Source organism: Hylobates moloch, unplaced genomic scaffold (assembly GCF_009828535.3).
Source record: "Hylobates moloch isolate HMO894 unplaced genomic scaffold, HMol_V3 SCAFFOLD_17, whole genome shotgun sequence".
Lineage (NCBI taxonomy): Eukaryota > Metazoa > Chordata > Mammalia > Primates > Hylobatidae > Hylobates > Hylobates moloch.
Window position 1 is genome coordinate 83,643,484 of NW_026652292.1, and position 18,459 is coordinate 83,661,942.

Consider the following 18,459-nt stretch of genomic DNA (forward strand, 5'->3'; position numbering starts at 1 on the left):
AAAATAAACAAAAGGCATAAAGATTGAAAAGGAAGGAGTGAAACTGCCTATTCATAGATGACATGATTGTTTATGTAGAAAATCCTAAAAAATCATCAAAACTATCAGCGAAACTATGAGTTTAGCAAGGTCTCAGGATACAAGGCCAACATACACAAAAATCAATTGCGTTTTTATATTCTGTCAACAAACTACCGGAAAATAAGAGATAACTGCATTTAAAACACCATCAAAAAATAACAGAAACAATACCAGTAACAAATTTAACACAGGACTTGCAAATCTTAGGACTGAAAACTATAAAACATTATTGAGATAAATTACCAAAAACCCCACAACCAGATAAATAAATTGTGTTCATGGATTGGAAGACTCCAGATTAAGTGCCTTGTTTTCTCCAAGTTTATCTGTAGGTTTAATGCAACCCCACTCACAATCCAGCATGTTTTTAAAAATAGAAATGGATAAGCTGAGTGTAAAATTTACATGAAAACTCAAAGAACCTAGAAAAGTTGAAACAATCTTGAAAAAGAAGACTACGGCTAGAGGACTTCACTATCTAACTTCAAGACAATCCAAAGCCACAGGAATCCAAATGGTCTGGTTCTGGCATAAGAAGAGACAAAAAGATTCCTGGAACATACCAGAGAGTCCAGAAATAGACCCCACACTTTTTCCATCAATTGATTTTTGACAAAGAAGCCAGAATAATTCAATGAGGAAAGAAAAGTGTTTTCAACTAGTAGTGCTGAAATGGATGGCTATCTGCATTACAGTGAGAGGTGGGTGAGGAAAGGAAGAAAGAAAAAAAAGAAACTGAACATCCGTACCACATTATACACAAAAATTATTTTTAGATGCATCACAAACCTAAATATAAAAGCTAAAACTGTAAAAATTTTAGAAAAAAATCATGAGAATATCTTTGTGACCTGAACAAAGATTTCTTAGATAAGACACAGAAGGCAATAACCACACGAGAAATAACAGATACATTAGCTTTAATCCAAAGGAAAACCTCTGTTCATCAAAAGACATCATTTTAGAAAGGAATACACAAGCAATAGATTGGGGAGAAACATTCACAAAAAAACCTCTGATGAAGAACTTGTATTCTGAATGTATAAAGAACTTTCATTACTCAGCAAGGAAAAGATCAAGAAGCCAACCTTTAAAATGGTTAAAAAACTTGAATAGACACTTCACAGAAAAAGATGTACAAATGGACAATAAGCACACACAAAAAAGTTCTCAATGTCATTAGTCATCAGAAAAATGCAAATAAAAACCATGAGATAACATTATGCACCCGTCAAAATGAATAAAATTAAAAAGACGCAATGTTGGCTGTGACGTCGGCACTGAGAACTTCCACAGCCTGCTGTGAATATAGGCCGGCAAACCTGCTTTGGAAAGGCGCTTGGCAGTGCTCTCAGAATCTGGGCATACATTTACTACATGACCTAGCATCCCAGTCCCAGAGATTCTTCCAAGAAATGGGAAAACATATGTCCACAACAAGATGTGTATAAGAAAATTCACAGCGGCTTTATTCCTAACAGCCAAAAAACTGGAGAGAATCCAAATGCTAACGAGCAGCAGAATGAATAAACAAGTCGTGGTGTGTCACACAATGGAGTCTCACTTAGCTCTCGAAAGGAATGGAATTAGATTCACCTCACATGGTGAACCCACAGACGCTATCCCGAGTGAAAGAAGCTAGAAGAGGAAGAGTACACATTGTCTGCATGAATTCACTTAACTGAAGTTCTAGAATAGGTAAAAGTACAGACGGTCCCCAACTTGTGATGGCTGACTTAATTTTTCGACTTTATGACGGTGCAAAGGTGACATGCATTCAGTAGTAACTGTACTCACGCGACCATACTTTTTCACTTTCAGTACAGTATTCGACACTTAAAAATTTTTCTTTCCAACTAGTGTCAACACTTTGTTATAAAATAGGCTTTGTGTTAATTTTGTCCAACTGTAGGCTAATGTAAGTGTTCTGAGAATGTTTAAGGTAGGCGAGGCTAAGCTATGTTTGGTAGGTTAGGTGGGTTAAATGCATTTTCAACTTAGGATATTTTCAACTGACAATGGGTGTATTGGAACATAACCCCACTGTAAGTCATGGAGCATCTGTAATGTAATTAAAACAGTGGTTGTCTCTGGGAAAGACCATGATGGAATTTTCTGGAAGAGCGAAATATTCTACACCTTAGGAGAGGTATGAATTACATGGATGTATCCACTGGTTGAAATTGTCTGGGTTTGCTTTTTGCATTTCAGTGTATATAAATTTTACCTCAAAAACTAAAAACTGTAAAAGAAATAATTGACTGGGAGGCAGGGAGTCAAAGATGATACAAGAATGTCCATGTGTTGATTGCTGAAGGTGAGTAACGGGTGCCAGGGTCTCATCACACTACTCTGTTTACTTTGTATATACTTCAAACATTTCCAAGATATAACTCTTTAAAAAAAGGATAAATACACGTATGCCCTTTAAGAATGTCTCCTGGTTAATTTTTTCCTAGGATAATGCTTTTTTATTTTTAATACCTAAATTCTTAGGCTATATGCACCTCTCTATGCAACATTTCCCAGGCTTCTTTCTATAGAAAATTTAATTTATATCCTTAAAACTTAATAAGTACCAACCTTAACATAACAATATGTGGGAAATATCCCTTGTTGCGTTCCAAATATAATTGTCAACACATCTGAATCTCTGTAGACACTGTGGGAGGTGCTGGTGCTGTGGGGATGCCCGGCCCCCGCTGGCAGACACAGAGCAATGATGTCATAGGCATATTCACTGTTTAGTGACCTGGAAGTGATGTTTTAAGCAGTTTGCACCCTAACGTGATGTCGTGTTCCTTCCATGTGGGTATCTCACTGCTCAGTTACCTTTCAGGAAACTGGGAGCCTGCGTAGGATATATAAGGCAAAGGCATTATCATAATTTTCCATTGAAGACAATGGGAAATAGATCCCCCACTGACATTTCAGCATGAAACAGTGGATTTTCAGAATGAATTACTGATGGTAAGTGGGAGATGTCTTGTAAATAGAAAAAAATTTAGAAAGTGATAAAAATCTTAAATATTTGGCTCAGGGGTGGTAGTTCATGCCTATAATCCCAGCACTTTGTGAGGCCAAGGCAGGCGGATCACTTAAGCCCAGCAGTTCGACACCAGCCTGGGCAACATGGTGAAACCTTGTATATACAAAAAAAAAAAAAAAAAAAAAAAATTAGCCAGGTGTGGTGGCGTGCGCTTGTAGTCCCAGCTACTTGGAAGGCTGGGAGGTGGGAGGATTGCTTGAGACCAGGAGGCTGAGGCTTCAAGGAGCCGACCACACCACTGCACTCCAGCCTGGGTGACACAGCAAAACCTGTCTCAAAAAAAAAAATCTTGAATATTTGTAAAGTAAACATTAAGTATTTGTACATTAAGAAACAATCTCCTAGAAAACTTTTGGAAGGAAAGAAAATCATGAACTATATAGAGGACAATGAAAAGGAAAGGTAAACTCAAAAAAAGACAAAGGCAAAAAAATAGAAGGGAGGAAGGAAGGTAGAAAGGAAAGAGGGAAGGAGAAAAAAAGAAAGAAAGTACCAGGAAAAGCAAGTTAAGCACAAGAGGAGAAAATCAGTTTGGTTTTAGATCGGGCCCAACCTCAGGTAACATCAAGGCACGGCAATTTCTATCATGTCTTGAGGGAAGAAACTGCTGCACGAGAATCCTACAGCAAACCATGAAGACAGCCGACTGACAATACAGAGACGCAAATGTGTAGGAGTCCAACATCCTTGAATGCTTCTTGAAAGAATTACTAGACAATAAAATCCATCCTGCAAATTGTGTTAATAGGAATTTCGCCGGGGAAAAGGACTAGGGGTGAGCAGTGAATCGTTTATTACAGAATCAAAACTGACCAATTGTGTAAATTACAGGACAAAATATACTACTTTACAAATTATAACTCTACAGAAAATTTGGAAAGTGGGGGAATGAAGAATGTGTGATAACTGTCATCTTTTATAGCAGGGAGTCAATCGATATAAATTAAAGTAAGAAAGAGTAATTTTTGAAATCAACATTACTCCAGTTTTTTAACTCTGTGTGTGTGTGTGTGTGTGTGTGTGTGTGTGTGTGTGTATAGCAGGGAAAGCTCTTATTGGCATCTTAAAGATCATTTAGTTGGCTGGGGTGCAGTGGCTCACGCCTGTAATCCCAACACTTTGGGAGGCTGAGGCAGGCTGATCACGAGGTCAGGAGTTCGAGACCAGCCTGGCCAATATGGTGAAACCCCGTCTCTATTAAAAATACAAAAATTAGCTGGGTGTGGTGACATGCGCCTGTAGTCCCAGCTACTCGGGAGGCTGAGGCAAAAGAATCACTTGAACCTGGGAGGTGGAGGTTTGCAGTGAGCCGAGATTGCACCACTGGACTCCAGCCTGGGCAACAGAGCGAGACTCTGTCTCCAAAAAAAAAAAAAAAAAAAGATCATTTAGTTATATATTTTGTTATTATTTGCATAGAAGGGGTTGAGCTGACAGAGTCTTTAATGCAGATATTGTCCCAGAGATTAGATCTTGTAACACCCAGTAGTTTAAGTATATCCTAATGATAATGAAAGTGCATTTTGTAATATTTCTTGAATAATAGGAGGAAAAATAAATTCTCAAGTCTTTGATTCTGGTGTTGCAAAGACAAATAGCCATTTCATTATATGAGGATTCGTGCATTGAGTTCTTTCCAAACAAGATTATAATTCATTATATCAGCATGTACCAAATGCGATTTATAGTGACCTTATAATATTTCCTAACTGAATAATTATCATTTCTTTATCATTAGAATTTTAATAGTCAACTTCCTTTTCTAAACAAACAAATACCTATAATTGGAAATGTGATAAAATTTGAGACTATCTGGGTGCTTTAGATGTAAAGGGCTTTTGGTTGTGATTGGAAAAAAGTGAATGGGCCGGGTGCGGTGGCTCACGTCTGTAATTCCAGCACTTTCGGAGGCCGAGGCAGGCAGATGGCCTGAGCCCAGGGGTTCAAGACAAGTCTGGGCAACATGGTGAAACCTCATCTCTATTTAAAAAAAAAAAAAAAAAATTTAGCTGGGTGTGGTGGTGTGAGCCTGTAATCCGAGCTACTCAGGAGACTGAAGTGAAAGAATCATTTGAGCCCCAGGAGGTCGAGGCTGCAGTGAGCCAAGATTGCACCACGCACTTTAGCCTGGGCAACAGAGTGAGACTGCAAAAAAAACAGTGAACAGCAGCACATCCTAGAGAAAGCGTGGAGGGGTGTGAAATAGGACATCCGGGTTGAAATCTGGGCTCTACCAGTCACTATCTGCATAACTTTGATGCTCAAAGATATTTAAAAAGTTTCTCATTCTCTAAAAAATAATCTGCAGTTCTACTTTATTCAATGATCGTTGTTAAGTTTACATAAGTATCGACATGCCTGATCCAAAGAAATATATCATCTGAATGTCTTCTCCAAGCACTTTTCCTATAATGAGCTTTATAGTCAGTATCAGAAAATTTATCACATCAAAAACCAACTATTCAATTCAATCTGTAATTTTCCATGGAAGACACTGATTTTCACGAAGGGGAGAGGAAATAGTTGAATGGGACACCACTGAGTTGTCTGATGAGCATTTGAAAACAGGCACCACAGCCACTGTGCTGGGACTCCCAGTGGCTCAGTATTTTGTTCCTGCGTATTGCCGTGTGTTTATTTATATGAATGTCTGTTTGTGGTCCTGTGAAAGTTGGAGGGTGATGTTTGGGTGGGGAACCCCCAAACTTGGAAATATGGGAACTATGTTTACTTTCATCATGGGGACGCAGAGCAAGATGGCAGAACAGACAGCGCTACCGATCCCCCACCCCCACCCCTACAAGGACACCAATCTAACAACTATCTACACAGAAAAAACACCTTCATGAGAACCAAAAATCAGGTGAGCCCTCATAGTACCTGGTCTTAACTCCGTATGGCTGAAAGAGGCACTGAAGAGATAGAGAAAACAGTCCTGAATTGCAGACGCCACCCGTCCCCACCCCAGCAGGGGAGGCGTGGTGCAGTCTGTGGGCACTGGGGGAGGAGAACACAGCAGTTGAGAGACATAGAACTCAGTGCCAGACCAAGCTCAGCTGACACCTGCCCACAGAGGGAGCATTTAAGCCAGCCCTAGCCAGAGGGGATCGCTGATCACAGTGGTTGGGAACTTGAGTTCCTGCAAACCTTTAGCAGCAAGAGCTAAAGTGCTAGGGTTTGTAAAGAAATTTGAAAGGCAGTCTAGGCCATAAAGACTGCAACTCATAGGTGAATCTTAGTGCTGAACTGGGCCCACAGATAGTGGACTGAGGGGCATGCGACTTACGGAGAAACGAGCTGGGGTAGCCAAGGAAGTGCTGGCATCACCCCTCCCCTAATCCCAGGCTGCACAGCTGGAAGCTCCAAAAGAGCCTCCTTCCTTCTGCTTGATGAGAGAAGAGGGAAGAGTGGGGAGGACATTGTCTTCGCATCTCAGATACCAGCTCAGCCATAGCAGGACAGGGCACCGGTCAGATTTGTGAGGCCCTGTTCCAGGATCTAGCTCCTGGATGACATTTCTAGACACATCCTGGGTGAGAAGGGAACCCATTTCACTTAAGGGAAAGACCCAGTCCTGGCAGCATTCATCAACTGCTAACTGAAGAGCCCTTGGGCCCTGAATAACCAGCAGCGACACCCAGGTACTACACTGAGGGCCTTGGTGAGCCTCAGAATTGCTGGCTTCAGGTGACACTCAGCACATTCCCACCTGTGCTGCAGGCAAAACTCCTTCTGCTTGAGAAAAGTGGAGGGAAAAGCAAAGAGGACCTTGTCTTGCACTTTAGGTAGCAGCACCACCACAGAGGGGCAGAGCACCAGGTGGGCTCTCGGGGTCCCTTATTCCAGAACTTGACTCTTGGACAGCATCTCTGGACCTGCCCTGGGCCAGAATGGAGCCCCCTGCCTTGAAGGGTGAGTCCCAGGCCAGGCAGCATTCACCACAAGCTGACTGAAGAGCCCTCAGGCCGTAAGGGAACATGAGTGGTGGTCTGGCGGTACTCCCCAGGGCCTGTGGCGGTGGTGGCTAAGGGGTGAGGCTCCCCTGCTTTTGGAAGGGGGAGGAAAGAGTGGGGAGAACTGTGTCTTGTCGTTCACTGCCAGATCAGCTGCAGTACAATAGAACACCAGGTAGGCTTCCAACATTTTTGATCCTAGTTCCCGACAGCACCTCTGGACCATCCAGGGTCTGGGGGAACTTGCCACCCTGAGGAGAAAGACGCAGGCCTGGCTGGCTTTGCCAACTGCAGATGGCAGAGCCCCAGGGCGTTGAGTGAACATAGGCAGCAGCCAGGAAGTGGTTACAGACCCAGTGCTGTGCTGGCTTCAGGTCTGACCCAGTGCAGTCAGTGATGTGGCCACAGAGGTGCTTGTGTCACTCCACCCCAGCTTTAGGTGGCTCAGAACAGACAGACCCCATTTGTTTGGGAGAAAGTAAGGGAAGAAAACAAGAGCTTCTGCCGGGTAATCCAGAGAGTTCTCCTGGATCTTATTCAAGACCATCAAGGTGATGCCTTAACGAGTCTTCAAGAACCACAGTGTTACTGGGCTTGGGGTGCTCCCTAAGGCAGACAGAGCATAGATCACAACACCAAGTCCCTTCAGATACCTGGAAAGCCTTCCAAAGGGGGGGTACAAACAAGCTCAGACAGTGAAGGCTATAATAAATGTCTACCTCTTCAATGCCCAGACGCTGAAGAACATCTACTAGGTTAGTGCAAAAGTAACTGTGGTCTTTACTAATATCAGTACCATCCAGGAAAACATGATCTCACCAAATGACCTAAATAAGGCACCAGGAAGCAATCATGGAGAAACGAGATATGTCACCTTCTGGACAAAGAATTCAAAATAGCTGAGGAAACTCAACGAATTTAAGATGACACAGAGAAGGAATTCAGCATTCTATCAGATCAATTTAATACAGAGATTGAAATAATTAAAAAGATTCAAGCAGGAGCTCAGAACTGCAACTGGCATACTGAAGAATGCATCAGAGTCCTTTAATAGCAGACCTGATCAAGGAGAAGGAAGAATTAATAAACTTGAAGACAGGCTATTTGAAAATACATGGTCAGAGGAGACAAAAGAAAAAAGAATAAAAAAAAATGAAGCATGTCTACAGGGTCTAGAAAATAGTCTCAAATGGGCAAATCTGAGTTATTGGCCTTTAAGAGGAGGTACAGACAGGGGTAGAAAGTTTATTCAAAGGGATAATAAAAGAGAACTTCTCAAACATGGAGAAAGATATCAATATCCAAGTACCAGCAGGCTATAGAACACCAAGCAGATTTAACCCAAAGAACACGACCTCAAGGCATTTAATAATCAAACTCCCAAAGATCAAGGATAAAGAAAGCATCCTAAAAGCAGCAAGACAAAAGAAACGAATATCCTATAATGGAAATCCAGTATGTCTGGTAGCAGACTTTTCCGTGGAAACCTTACAGACCAGGAGAGTGGCATGACATACTTAAAGTGCTGAAAGAAAAAAAGTTTTACCCTAGAATAGTGTATCTGGTGAAAATATCCTTCAAACATGGAGGAAAAATAAACTTTCCCGGACAAAAGCTGAGGGATTTCATCAACACTAGACCTGTACTACAAGAAATGCTGAAGGCAATATTTCAGTCAGAAAGAAAAGGGTGTCAAGCAATAAGTGATCACTTTGAAGGTACAAAACTCACTGGTGATAGTAAATATGTAGAAAAATACAGAATATCGTAACACTCTAACTGTGGTGTGTAATACCCTTATCCTAAGTAGAAAGACTAAACAATGAACCAATAAAACATAATTTTTCAAGACATAGACAGTACAATTAACATATAAATAGAAACAACAAAAAGCTAAAAAGCAGGGGGACAAATGCAGTTCCAGAATTTCTGCTTGGTTCTTTTTAATTAAGTTAGTTAAGGGGACTAATAAAAACTAGAGTTTTATATTAGTTTTCTTTTTGTGTGTTTATGCAAACAGTGTTAACTTGTTACCAGCTTAAAATAATGGGTTATAAGATAGTATCTGCAAGCCTCATGGTAGCCTCAAATCAGAAAACATACAGTGGATACACAAAAAATAAAAGTGAGAAACTAAATCATATCAGCAGAGAAAATCGCCTTCACTAAAGGACGACAGGAAGGCAAGAAAGAAGGTCACAAAACAGCCAAAAAACAAGTAATATGGCAAGAGTAAGTCCTTATTTATAAATAACAATAATGAATGTAAATGGATTAAACTCTCCAATCAAGACATAGAGTGGCTGAATGGATGAAAAATCACTTTACCATGTAATGATCCCTCTAGTGTTTTCCCTCCAAACATCTTATGACTGTATTGTCAAAGTTGATCAAGTTATTGGTGTTACAAAAAAAATCCACTTGGTCACAGGTCTCCACTGAGCATAAATCAGTTAAAGTATAGCATAAACAATACTTTAAAACAGTATCGATCTTGTCATTGAATTGTCCTATCAATATTCCATAGTTACAGGTATGAAGAGGCAGAAACTCTTCCTTTGATGTTGACAATCAGCCTTCCATATTGAAACAAGGCTTTGTGTATCCTCTGCCTGAGAAGCTGCCCTTTCTCTTTGTTAGCTACCAGCTCTCTTAATAGCTGTTATAAGAAATTAATTTTAATTTTATAAGAATATTGTATATTTCTTGAAGAAACATTTATTCAAAATTCAGCCTTTTCTTTGGTTTCACTTTTCCTGTTAAAAAATTATATAACTACTTTGGATTAAAGTTATATATAATATTTATATATATTATTTGTATATATGTTTATATAAAATATTTATATAGTATGATTTTCATATACGCATCTATGCATCCTCCCTGCTTCTTCCATGTAGTGAACTGTATTCACTAACTGTTAGTGACTGTTTCTTCTGAATGGTGAGATTTTTTTTCTTCACATTTTCATTTTTTTAGAGATGGGCCCTGGCTCTGTTGCCCAGGCTGGAGTGCAGTGGTGCAATGCTAACTCACTGCAGCCTTGAACTCTTGGGCTCAAGTGGTCCTCCTGCCTCAGCCTCCTGAGTAGTTGGGGCTACAGGCACATACCACTGCACCTGGCTAATTTTCGAATTTTTTTTTAGAGATAGGGTCTCACTACATTGCCCAGGCTGGTCGCAAACTCCAGGCTTCAAGCGATCCTCCTGCTTCCCCAACCTCCCAAAGTGCTGGGATTACAAGTGTGAGCCACCATTCACTCTTTAAAGACTTTTCTGATGAGCTTGGTTGTGATATAAATATGTGATTTTGGTATGGAATAATGAAAAACATTTGGAAATTTCTATCATCCAGTGAACTGTTATTTTCCAAACAACAACGCAGATGTTAAGAATCACATCTGGGTAAAAATTCCATTCAGGGTGCAAGACAGGTCAATGTGTTGTAATGCATCAGGACATGAAAGTTCATTGATACGATTTTCAGATTCCACATGGCAGCTAACCTTTTCTTTTTCAAAATAATTTTTATTTTGAAATAGTTGAAGACTCACAAGAAGTTGCAAAAATAGTATAGAGAGTTCTATGTATCCTTCACCCAGCTCCCCCCAATGATGGTATCTTACACAACCAGATAAAAACCAGGAAAATGATGTGGGCACAATTCTATTAATTTGAATACAGCCCTCTGTAGCATTTCACCAGTTTTTATATGCACTCGTTTCTTTTCTTTTTGTCCAACTAACCTTCAGCAAACTAACATTTGTTGAGTTTTGGTGTTGGCATCAAAAAAGATTTGGTGTTGGTATCAAAAAAGAACATCCACAATAATCAGAAAAAGGACATTAAAATATTCCTCTTCTTTGCAACTACTGATCTGAGGCTAGATTTTCTTCATATACATATAATTATTACTTTTTGAGATGGAGTCTCACTCTCTCACCCAGGCTGGAGTGCAATGGCACGATCTTGTCTCACTGCAACCTTCACCTCCCCAGTTCAAGCGATTCTTCCACCTCAGCCTCCCGAGTAGCTGGGATTACAGGCACCTGTCATCATGCCTAGCTAATTTTTGTATTTTTGTAGAGAGGCGGGTTTCACCATGTTGGCCAGGCTGGTCTTGAACTCCTGACCTCAGGTGATCTGCCCCCACTCAGCCTCCCGAAGTGCTGACATTACAGGCGTGAGCCACTGTGCCCAGCCAATTTTCTTCTTATATTTTAACCAAACACACATATCACAACAGGTCGAACACAGAATCCAACTACCTTCAATTAGGCCAGGCATTAAAGACGTTTGTAAAAATGTAAAACAGTATCACTTTTCTCATTAAACATTTTTTTTTATTTTAAAGACAGAGTCTCACTCTGTTGTCCTGGCTGGAGTACAGTGGTGCAATCATGGCTCACTGCAGCCTTGAACTTCTGAACTGAAACAATACTCTTTCCTCAGCCACCTGAGTAGCTGGGACCACAGGTGTGTGCCATCACGCCCAGCTAATTTTTGAAGTTTTTGGAGAGATGAGGGTCTCACTATGTTTCCCAGGCTGATCTCAAACACCTGGGCTCAAGTGATTCCCCCACTCTGGCCTCCCAAAGTGCTGGGTCTCACTGAATTTTTTTGTTTTGGAAAATATAGTTACTTTTCCTTCAAATGTTATATTAATATGCAATAGATTCTTTATAAGTAAATACCTTTTTTATCTTAGTTTTCATCTCAAATGCCATCAACACTGATATATGTAACCCTCATAAACCAAGGCTCCTTGAGGCCCTCAGTGGTTTGTAGGATTCTAAGAGCTCAGTGCTCCCTAAGGTAATCTGGGTGCCTCCTCCCACAGAGCTCCTGGACTCTCTAACAAAGTCCAGAACCTTTTCATTCATTGATTTAAACACACATAGCTTATTTAGAGGAAATTGAAAGTTCAGAAGCTTCTACAGTGATTGTCAATGGGGGAAATATGATACAAACTGTATATTAAAGTGATCTTTTATGAAACTATTAACTGCTTAGTCTAAATTCAGGTACAGCAGTCAAAGAAATTAGAGTTATTCATCAACTTTGTTGAATTCACATCTTTCATTTTAGAATAACAGCAGACTTTAAGCATGTATTATTTTTCCAGTGTTTAGCTTAGTCTAAGACTGTGTGAGTCTGGTTTGATCCATTGCCGTGAAGAATACACAGACAGCAGCTGTAATGAGCAGATGCATTCCCTCGTAGAGAAGTTTTGGAGAAAATACACTCCATATAAATAAATGATAACGCAGAGATGTCACCAAAATGATATATGTGGAAACTGGAATAGAACAAATCAGTGCGTAGCAGAAGCAAGCATGACTCAGTGCTGAACCGCTGTTAATAAGAAAGAAAATGTGTATTAGCACATGCCACTTACATATCACACATGTAACAACGCTTTTACTTTCAAAAAGACTCCAGTAGCTCCTGCCCTTGGACTAGAGGGCACCGTGTTCCTTCTTGCGCACACACATGCAGTCACTATGGTGCTGGGACAGGTGCCTCTCCAGATGCCCTGGAGACGGGAAAACCCATCCTGCCCCCTTGGAGGCTGTGTTCTAGTGAAGGAGGCAGGAGAAACCAGATATGTAACATGTCAGGAAGAGACAAATTCATGAAGAAAAATGAAGCAGAGTAAACAGAAGAAGGATGGGTGAGGGCCACCATGTCCCCCCATACACACACCTTGAGCTCTCTAGAAATGCTTCTAAAACTTGACTGTATGTAAAAATCACCTACAGTATGTGCTGGAAGTGCCACTCTGGAGGCCTCCCCCCCCCCAACAGAAATCTGGATGTGGTTGGTCTGGGGTGGGCAGAGGTCTGCGTCTCCACAAGGCACGGAGGCGCCCAAGGGGACATGAGCTGCAGCCCCAACTGCTCAGCCACTGTCTGCTGTCGTCTGTAAAACAGCTCTGAAAAACGCACCCCCAGACTTTGCAGTTATTTAAAAATTATATATCCATGTGCTACTATATCACATGCATTATAAAATACAAACGATGAATACAAAATCACAAAAGGGCGAGACACAAATAAACAAATACAAGTTCTGAGCTTTTCTCCCTGCTGTTGTGTGGAGGACCACGTCAGTGCGTCTGGTCTGGGGACACTGGCCCAGCGGGGTTTGTTGAGCAAATTCTCGGAATAAGAGCCACCCCTCGAAGTACGTTAATGTACCCCCCCTAGTTTTCAAACCACCAACACACTACATAAATCTCTTCCTCAAAGCAACTTTCTGTGAGTCTGTGATTATTGAAAAATGATAAATTACATTATTGGGCACTTTTCATGCCTCATCCATGACTTCTGATCAAGTTCTGTTAGAAAGAGCCCAGGGGCAGCCCCCAGATCCTCAGTCCTGTCGGCACGTGTGTGTGTCTGGGTGTGTGGGCCCCGCTGCATGTCCTGTAAAGGGCTCCTCAGTCCTGTCGGCCCAGCAGCTCCACCAGGTGTTACTTGAGGGTGTTCTGTAAGCGGCTCCTGCTTCAGTGCTCACTGCTCAGGAAAGGGTGTCAACAGCCACAAAGGGCCAAGGACGGGGCTGTCTCTGGCGGGAGGTGCCCGGTACCTCATGCCCCCAGCGACTGTCTCTGACTCCTCCACAGTCTCACCTCAGCCCCTCATTGGCTCCCCATCTCAGGCCTTGGAGGGCCCCTTCTCCCTCCTGGCTTCTCCAAACACGCCTTCACCTCAGCCTGCCATGTGCTCCGGTCAAACACTCAGATCATGGGATCTCCCGGTGGGCGGCCGGTGCCTCTGGTCCTTTCATTGCTTTCCTTGCCAGACCCTGGCTCCTTAGGCGGGTCCCCCAAACCCATACCGCTGGTCACCACTTGGTATCCAGCCCCACAGGCCGGGGACCCCACAGGGAGGTGGACCCCAAGGTGTCCTCAATACACCCCCTGGTGACAGCAACACCCGGGAAAAGGTGAACATACTGGGCAGGAAGCTTCGTGGCTAAGTGGGCCGTGGCCCCATCCTACCCAGACAGTGCGTGGGAAGTTGTGGCTTAGACATGGCACCACCTTGACTTCAGTTTAACAGTTTTTAGCATTACTCTTCTAGAAGATGGCGGCTTGCTGTTCCCACCACCTCAGCAAAGAGCCATTTGCACTGCAGGGGAGCAGGCAGCCCAGGGTACCAGCCCTCGGAACAGAGGGTTGCCGACCATTCAAGGCCACGTTTTTGACCTTATGGAAACGTATTTTCTCTGTCTACCATTTAGACCTGGTTATAGTTTTCCTACTCTACTGAAACAAAATAGAAACCATAAGTAAAACTTGATGCTTTAAGCTTTTAAAAGGGAAGAAGAAAACCCTATAAAATGAAGGAGAAATGCTCCTTGACTAGGAAAAATACCATATGATACTCTCCAATTGATCAAAATGCTTTCACCTCACTTAATATTTGTCTTTTTCCCTCCCAAATACAAACGTGCCTGGCAATGTAAGAGATGAAAAGTGCCTGGTCCATCAAACTGCAATCTGCAAGCACCAGGGCGGCTGCAAGGCCGATGACCAAACCTACACAGAGAGGAGCCGGGCAAGTACTTCCAGCCCTCAGTCCCCAGCTGGCCACTGAGAGGTGTGCCGTCCACCCAACAGGTGCTTGATCACGCCCGCACAGCTGTAGCACATCCGTTCTCCAGGGCGGAGGCGGATGCACCTCCACACGCTCACGCCCGCTTGTCCTGACACCTGACCACACGACGTGCTGACAGCCCACCCCAGACGGCCGAGGACGGGGTCTCCTGTTTCTGTAAGCCCAGTGTGAGCACGCAGCTGGCCTCAAAACCAAGTCAGAGAGAGACGTCCCAGGGCAGCTGCTGACAGGCAGGCGCCGAGCAGGGGTCTCGTGGCAGACGTTTGTTTCTATGCAGAATCGAAGTCTGGAAGGACGTCTCCACACAGCCTGGCCACGGGGCGTGTCTCCCAGGCCGGTCTGTTGGTGGCTTCCGCCCCCAGAGCCTCAGCTTTCTGCTGGGATGACAAGCTCAGCGGTGACTGTAAATTACGGGGGTCTGTCCACAGACTGCCCCAAAGTGGGCGTGTCAAGCGTCCACAGGCACCTGAAGAAAACACAGGTGAATCTCAGGCATTCTTGTCCCCGGGAAGCTTGCAGTCTGGCCAGGAGGCGATTCTCACCTTGGAAAGGCTCCATGTCAGCTGTGGGAAGGCACGCGCCCATCACTGCTGAAGCAAGGCCAATGCTCCCCTGACCCCTTAATGGAAACCTGTGAGCGACTGAGTGGTCCAGCCCGGGCCCGCCGAGTCTGCGGGGCGTGAGCACTTCCACCATGGTGGACGGTTCCTCTGGCTCAGAAGCACTCATGCTATAAGAGCCTCAACACAGGACGTGAGCGGCGAGGGGCTCCTTTCAGGGTGGGAAAAGCTCAAAGGCAGGCACAGGTGTGTGTGCCTGGGTGCGTGGGCCCTGCCCGCATGTCCTGTCAGCCCGAGGACACCTCTGTGGAACGTCGACAGGGGGTTGGGCATCTGGGCCTGGAGGCAAGGCCAGGGGTCCCTGTGGCCCGGGTCTCAGGAGCTGGTCTGGGAGGGGAGTGAGGCGGGGAGAGGACCTGGGTGGAGCTGAGAGGATGACCTGGCGAAGGAGGCTGTGGAGAAGCCAGAGGGCGGAGCGGGGCCACAGAAACGTGCAGATGCTCTGTGGAGTCACCGGGAGCTCGGCAGGAGAAGCCCCCAAGTGTCCTGGGAGGGCTAGCACGGGGGCTCAGCAGTCAGCACCGCGAGAGCGACTGTTCAGTCACGGGAAGACGCAGGAGCCCTCCAGCCTCATCGCTCAGCGGAGAGGTCACAGCGCGCTCCCTGGGGCTCCCAGCAGGACTGGGGCCTCCGGTCACCACAGGACACATGCAAAGCTCTGGCTGACCTGCCCAAAGCCATCCAGCAAGTGCGGGGGGCTGGTCCAGTCAGTGCCCCAGACGCTCGCCTGCCTGGGAGGAGGCCGGGCCGCGGCGCGCGGTTTCAGCACACGGAGAAACGCACACGCACTGTGGCGATTCGTGACTGTGGCTGGCAGCAGAGACAAGCGTGGAGCACGGGGCACTCTGGCAGATGCCGCAGGGGCCACTAGCCCTTCCAAGGCTGTGAACGCTTCCAATGCCCCCCATTGAGCCCCCAGCAACTCCCATTTTACAGATGGGAAAACCAGGCACATGTGAGTCAAATAAATTTGCAGGCCCTGGGGTCTCCGCCAGACCAAGTTGGGAGGTAGAGAATCAACCCCTCGCACTCCACTCAGCACCTGACTCCGCCAGACCAGGCACTGAGGCTGCTATGGTGAACAGAGCTGGTGAAGCCCCTGCCTCACGAAGCCTCCTTTCTTGGGGGAGCAAGAGAGAAACATACGATGAGGAAGCAGAGAGTGTGCGGCGGTGGGAACGCTGCAGAAAACACAGGCGTGTGGATGGGGAGCTGCAGCCTTGATCTAGGGTCCCCCGGGGGAACTTCTGCACAAAGCTGCCAGGAGACGGGTGTGTGGATGGGGGGCTGCACCCTTGATCTGGGGTCCCCCGGGGGAACTTCTGCACAAAATCGCCAGGAGACGGGCGTGTGGATGGAGGGGGCTGCATCCTTGATCTGGGGTTCTCCGGGGGGGAGTCTGCACAAAGCTGCCAGGAGACGGGCGTGTGGATGGGGGGCTGCACCCTTGTTCTGGGGTCCCCGGGGAACTTCTGCACAAAGCTGCCAGGAGACAGGTGGGTTTTGGAGAGGAGACCTCAGGCTCACTGGAGGGAACGAAGCGGACCAGGCAGGAGAGCATGGAGGGCAGGCCAGACGTGGCTTGAAGGGACTTCTCAGCGACAGGGGACGGCGCTCACGTCTCCGAACTTCCCTGTGCCCCCTACCTTGTTTTTCCAACTCAACTCATCAGCGTATGTGTGAAGGGACACGCCCCCAGCTACTCAAGGACGACTCAGAACAGGCACAGCCCCGGCCAGGAGCCTTCTCCAGGGTCCTGCGTGCTCCAGCAGGGTCTCCGGGGGCCGAGAGCCGTCTTTTATCTTCATGTCCCCAAAGGGTAAGGACGACCCACCCTCCATCTGGCCACCAGCAAGCAGAAAAACCAGGGGTGGCGGGAAAAGGAATTTTCCTTCCTGTGTCTCTAGAAACCATGTGCTGGTGTGACCTGGGGAGCCCAGCGAGGCCCCGTCAGACCCGACCCTGGCCCTACACGGACCCCTCAGGCCGGCTTCTGGCCCTTGAGCTTTGGACCGTTTCCTTATTTAAAGAAAAGAAAACTGTTAGAAAGACTGTTGGACCCATGGAACTTAGATCCCCTTGCATCTGGAACAAAGTACGACCCTTAAAACCAGGCAGCCGGCCCCCAGAACTGTGCTGACGGCAGAGAGGTGCCTCACCTGTGTGTTTCTGAGCTCAGGAAGTGCACTAAGTGGCTGGCCCACAGCACAGGCCCTGCGTACGTCCCAAATGCTGTCAGGAGCACGGCTGGGATTTCCACGTAGGTGTCTAAGCCCACGAAGCCTGCGGAGATGTCCACGGTGGCAATGTTATTGGAGTTGCCCTGGAATACAGGAGAGGAGCTGACACAGGCCTCACAACACATGGCATCAACAGCCATGACGTTAGCGTGAACCGTGTAGGCAGCCCAGATAACCACGCCAGCACGGACACACGTGTGGTCAGAGGTGGCTGCCCAGCCGTTCCTTCAGACTGCCGAGCTGGCCTTGCCTGGGTGGCACCCCCTCCCCCTGCCCGCAGTGCCCAGGCTGCGGAGGGGCACGTGAGCTGACCGTGCAGAAGCTGGGGCCCCCTCTGAGGAAGGACGCACACACAGACCGGCTGGCTGACTGCGACACATCTAAGACCTTTGTCCAGACCATCGACTTTTCTTAAGACAAGCACATGAACCTCCCCTCAAGGACCCACATCCGAGGGGGCACATATGGCCCTGAGAGGCACAGCTGCTGGGACCAGCCAAAGGGGTAGTTGGGCTGAAGACTAGAACGGGCACCCAGCCAGGTCCCATCTATGGTGAGGTGCTGCCAGTGGGTTATATGGTAGAGGGCAGGCCAGCTGCTGGGGGAGCACAGCCCCTGGTGCAAATTGGTAACTCACATCTGGCTTACCTATCAGACCATGAGGACTCACTTCGTCTGGTCAAACTTCATCTGTCAAGGTTCTGGCCAGTCCTGGCCCAGCCCTGGTAGGTAACTCCCTGCAGGATGCAAGCGCTGATGCCACACAGCTTACCCTGCTCCTAGTGATTCTGGATCCCAAAAAGGGGTCTTCTGAGACCCTGCCTCTCCGGTCGCAGGCCCCGCCTCTCCACTCCAAGACCACACCCTTCCACTCCTAGGCCCCACCTCTCCA

At 45.9% G+C, this 18,459-nt stretch overlaps 1 protein-coding gene across 6 annotated transcripts in view; it reads right to left on the minus strand.

The window, feature by feature from the left end:
- Positions 1 to 10,517: 10,517 nt before the first annotated feature.
- Positions 10,518 to 18,459, minus strand: part of PIGG (phosphatidylinositol glycan anchor biosynthesis class G) — a 40,733-nt gene continuing 32,791 nt past the window's right edge. For 2 of the 6 annotated variants that reach the window (XM_032135424.2, XM_058429972.1), the window contains 2 exons: positions 17,487 to 17,650; positions 10,518 to 12,437 (listed from right to left, as the gene is read on the minus strand). In XM_032135424.2, coding sequence (XP_031991315.1) covers positions 12,221 to 12,437; positions 17,487 to 17,650 — 381 coding nt within the window. In that variant the 3' untranslated portion in view covers positions 10,518 to 12,220. The remainder of the gene's footprint in view (positions 12,438 to 17,486; positions 17,651 to 18,459) is intronic. The other 4 variants (XM_032135423.2, XM_032135430.2, XM_032135427.2 and 1 more) reach the window with 2 other exon arrangements.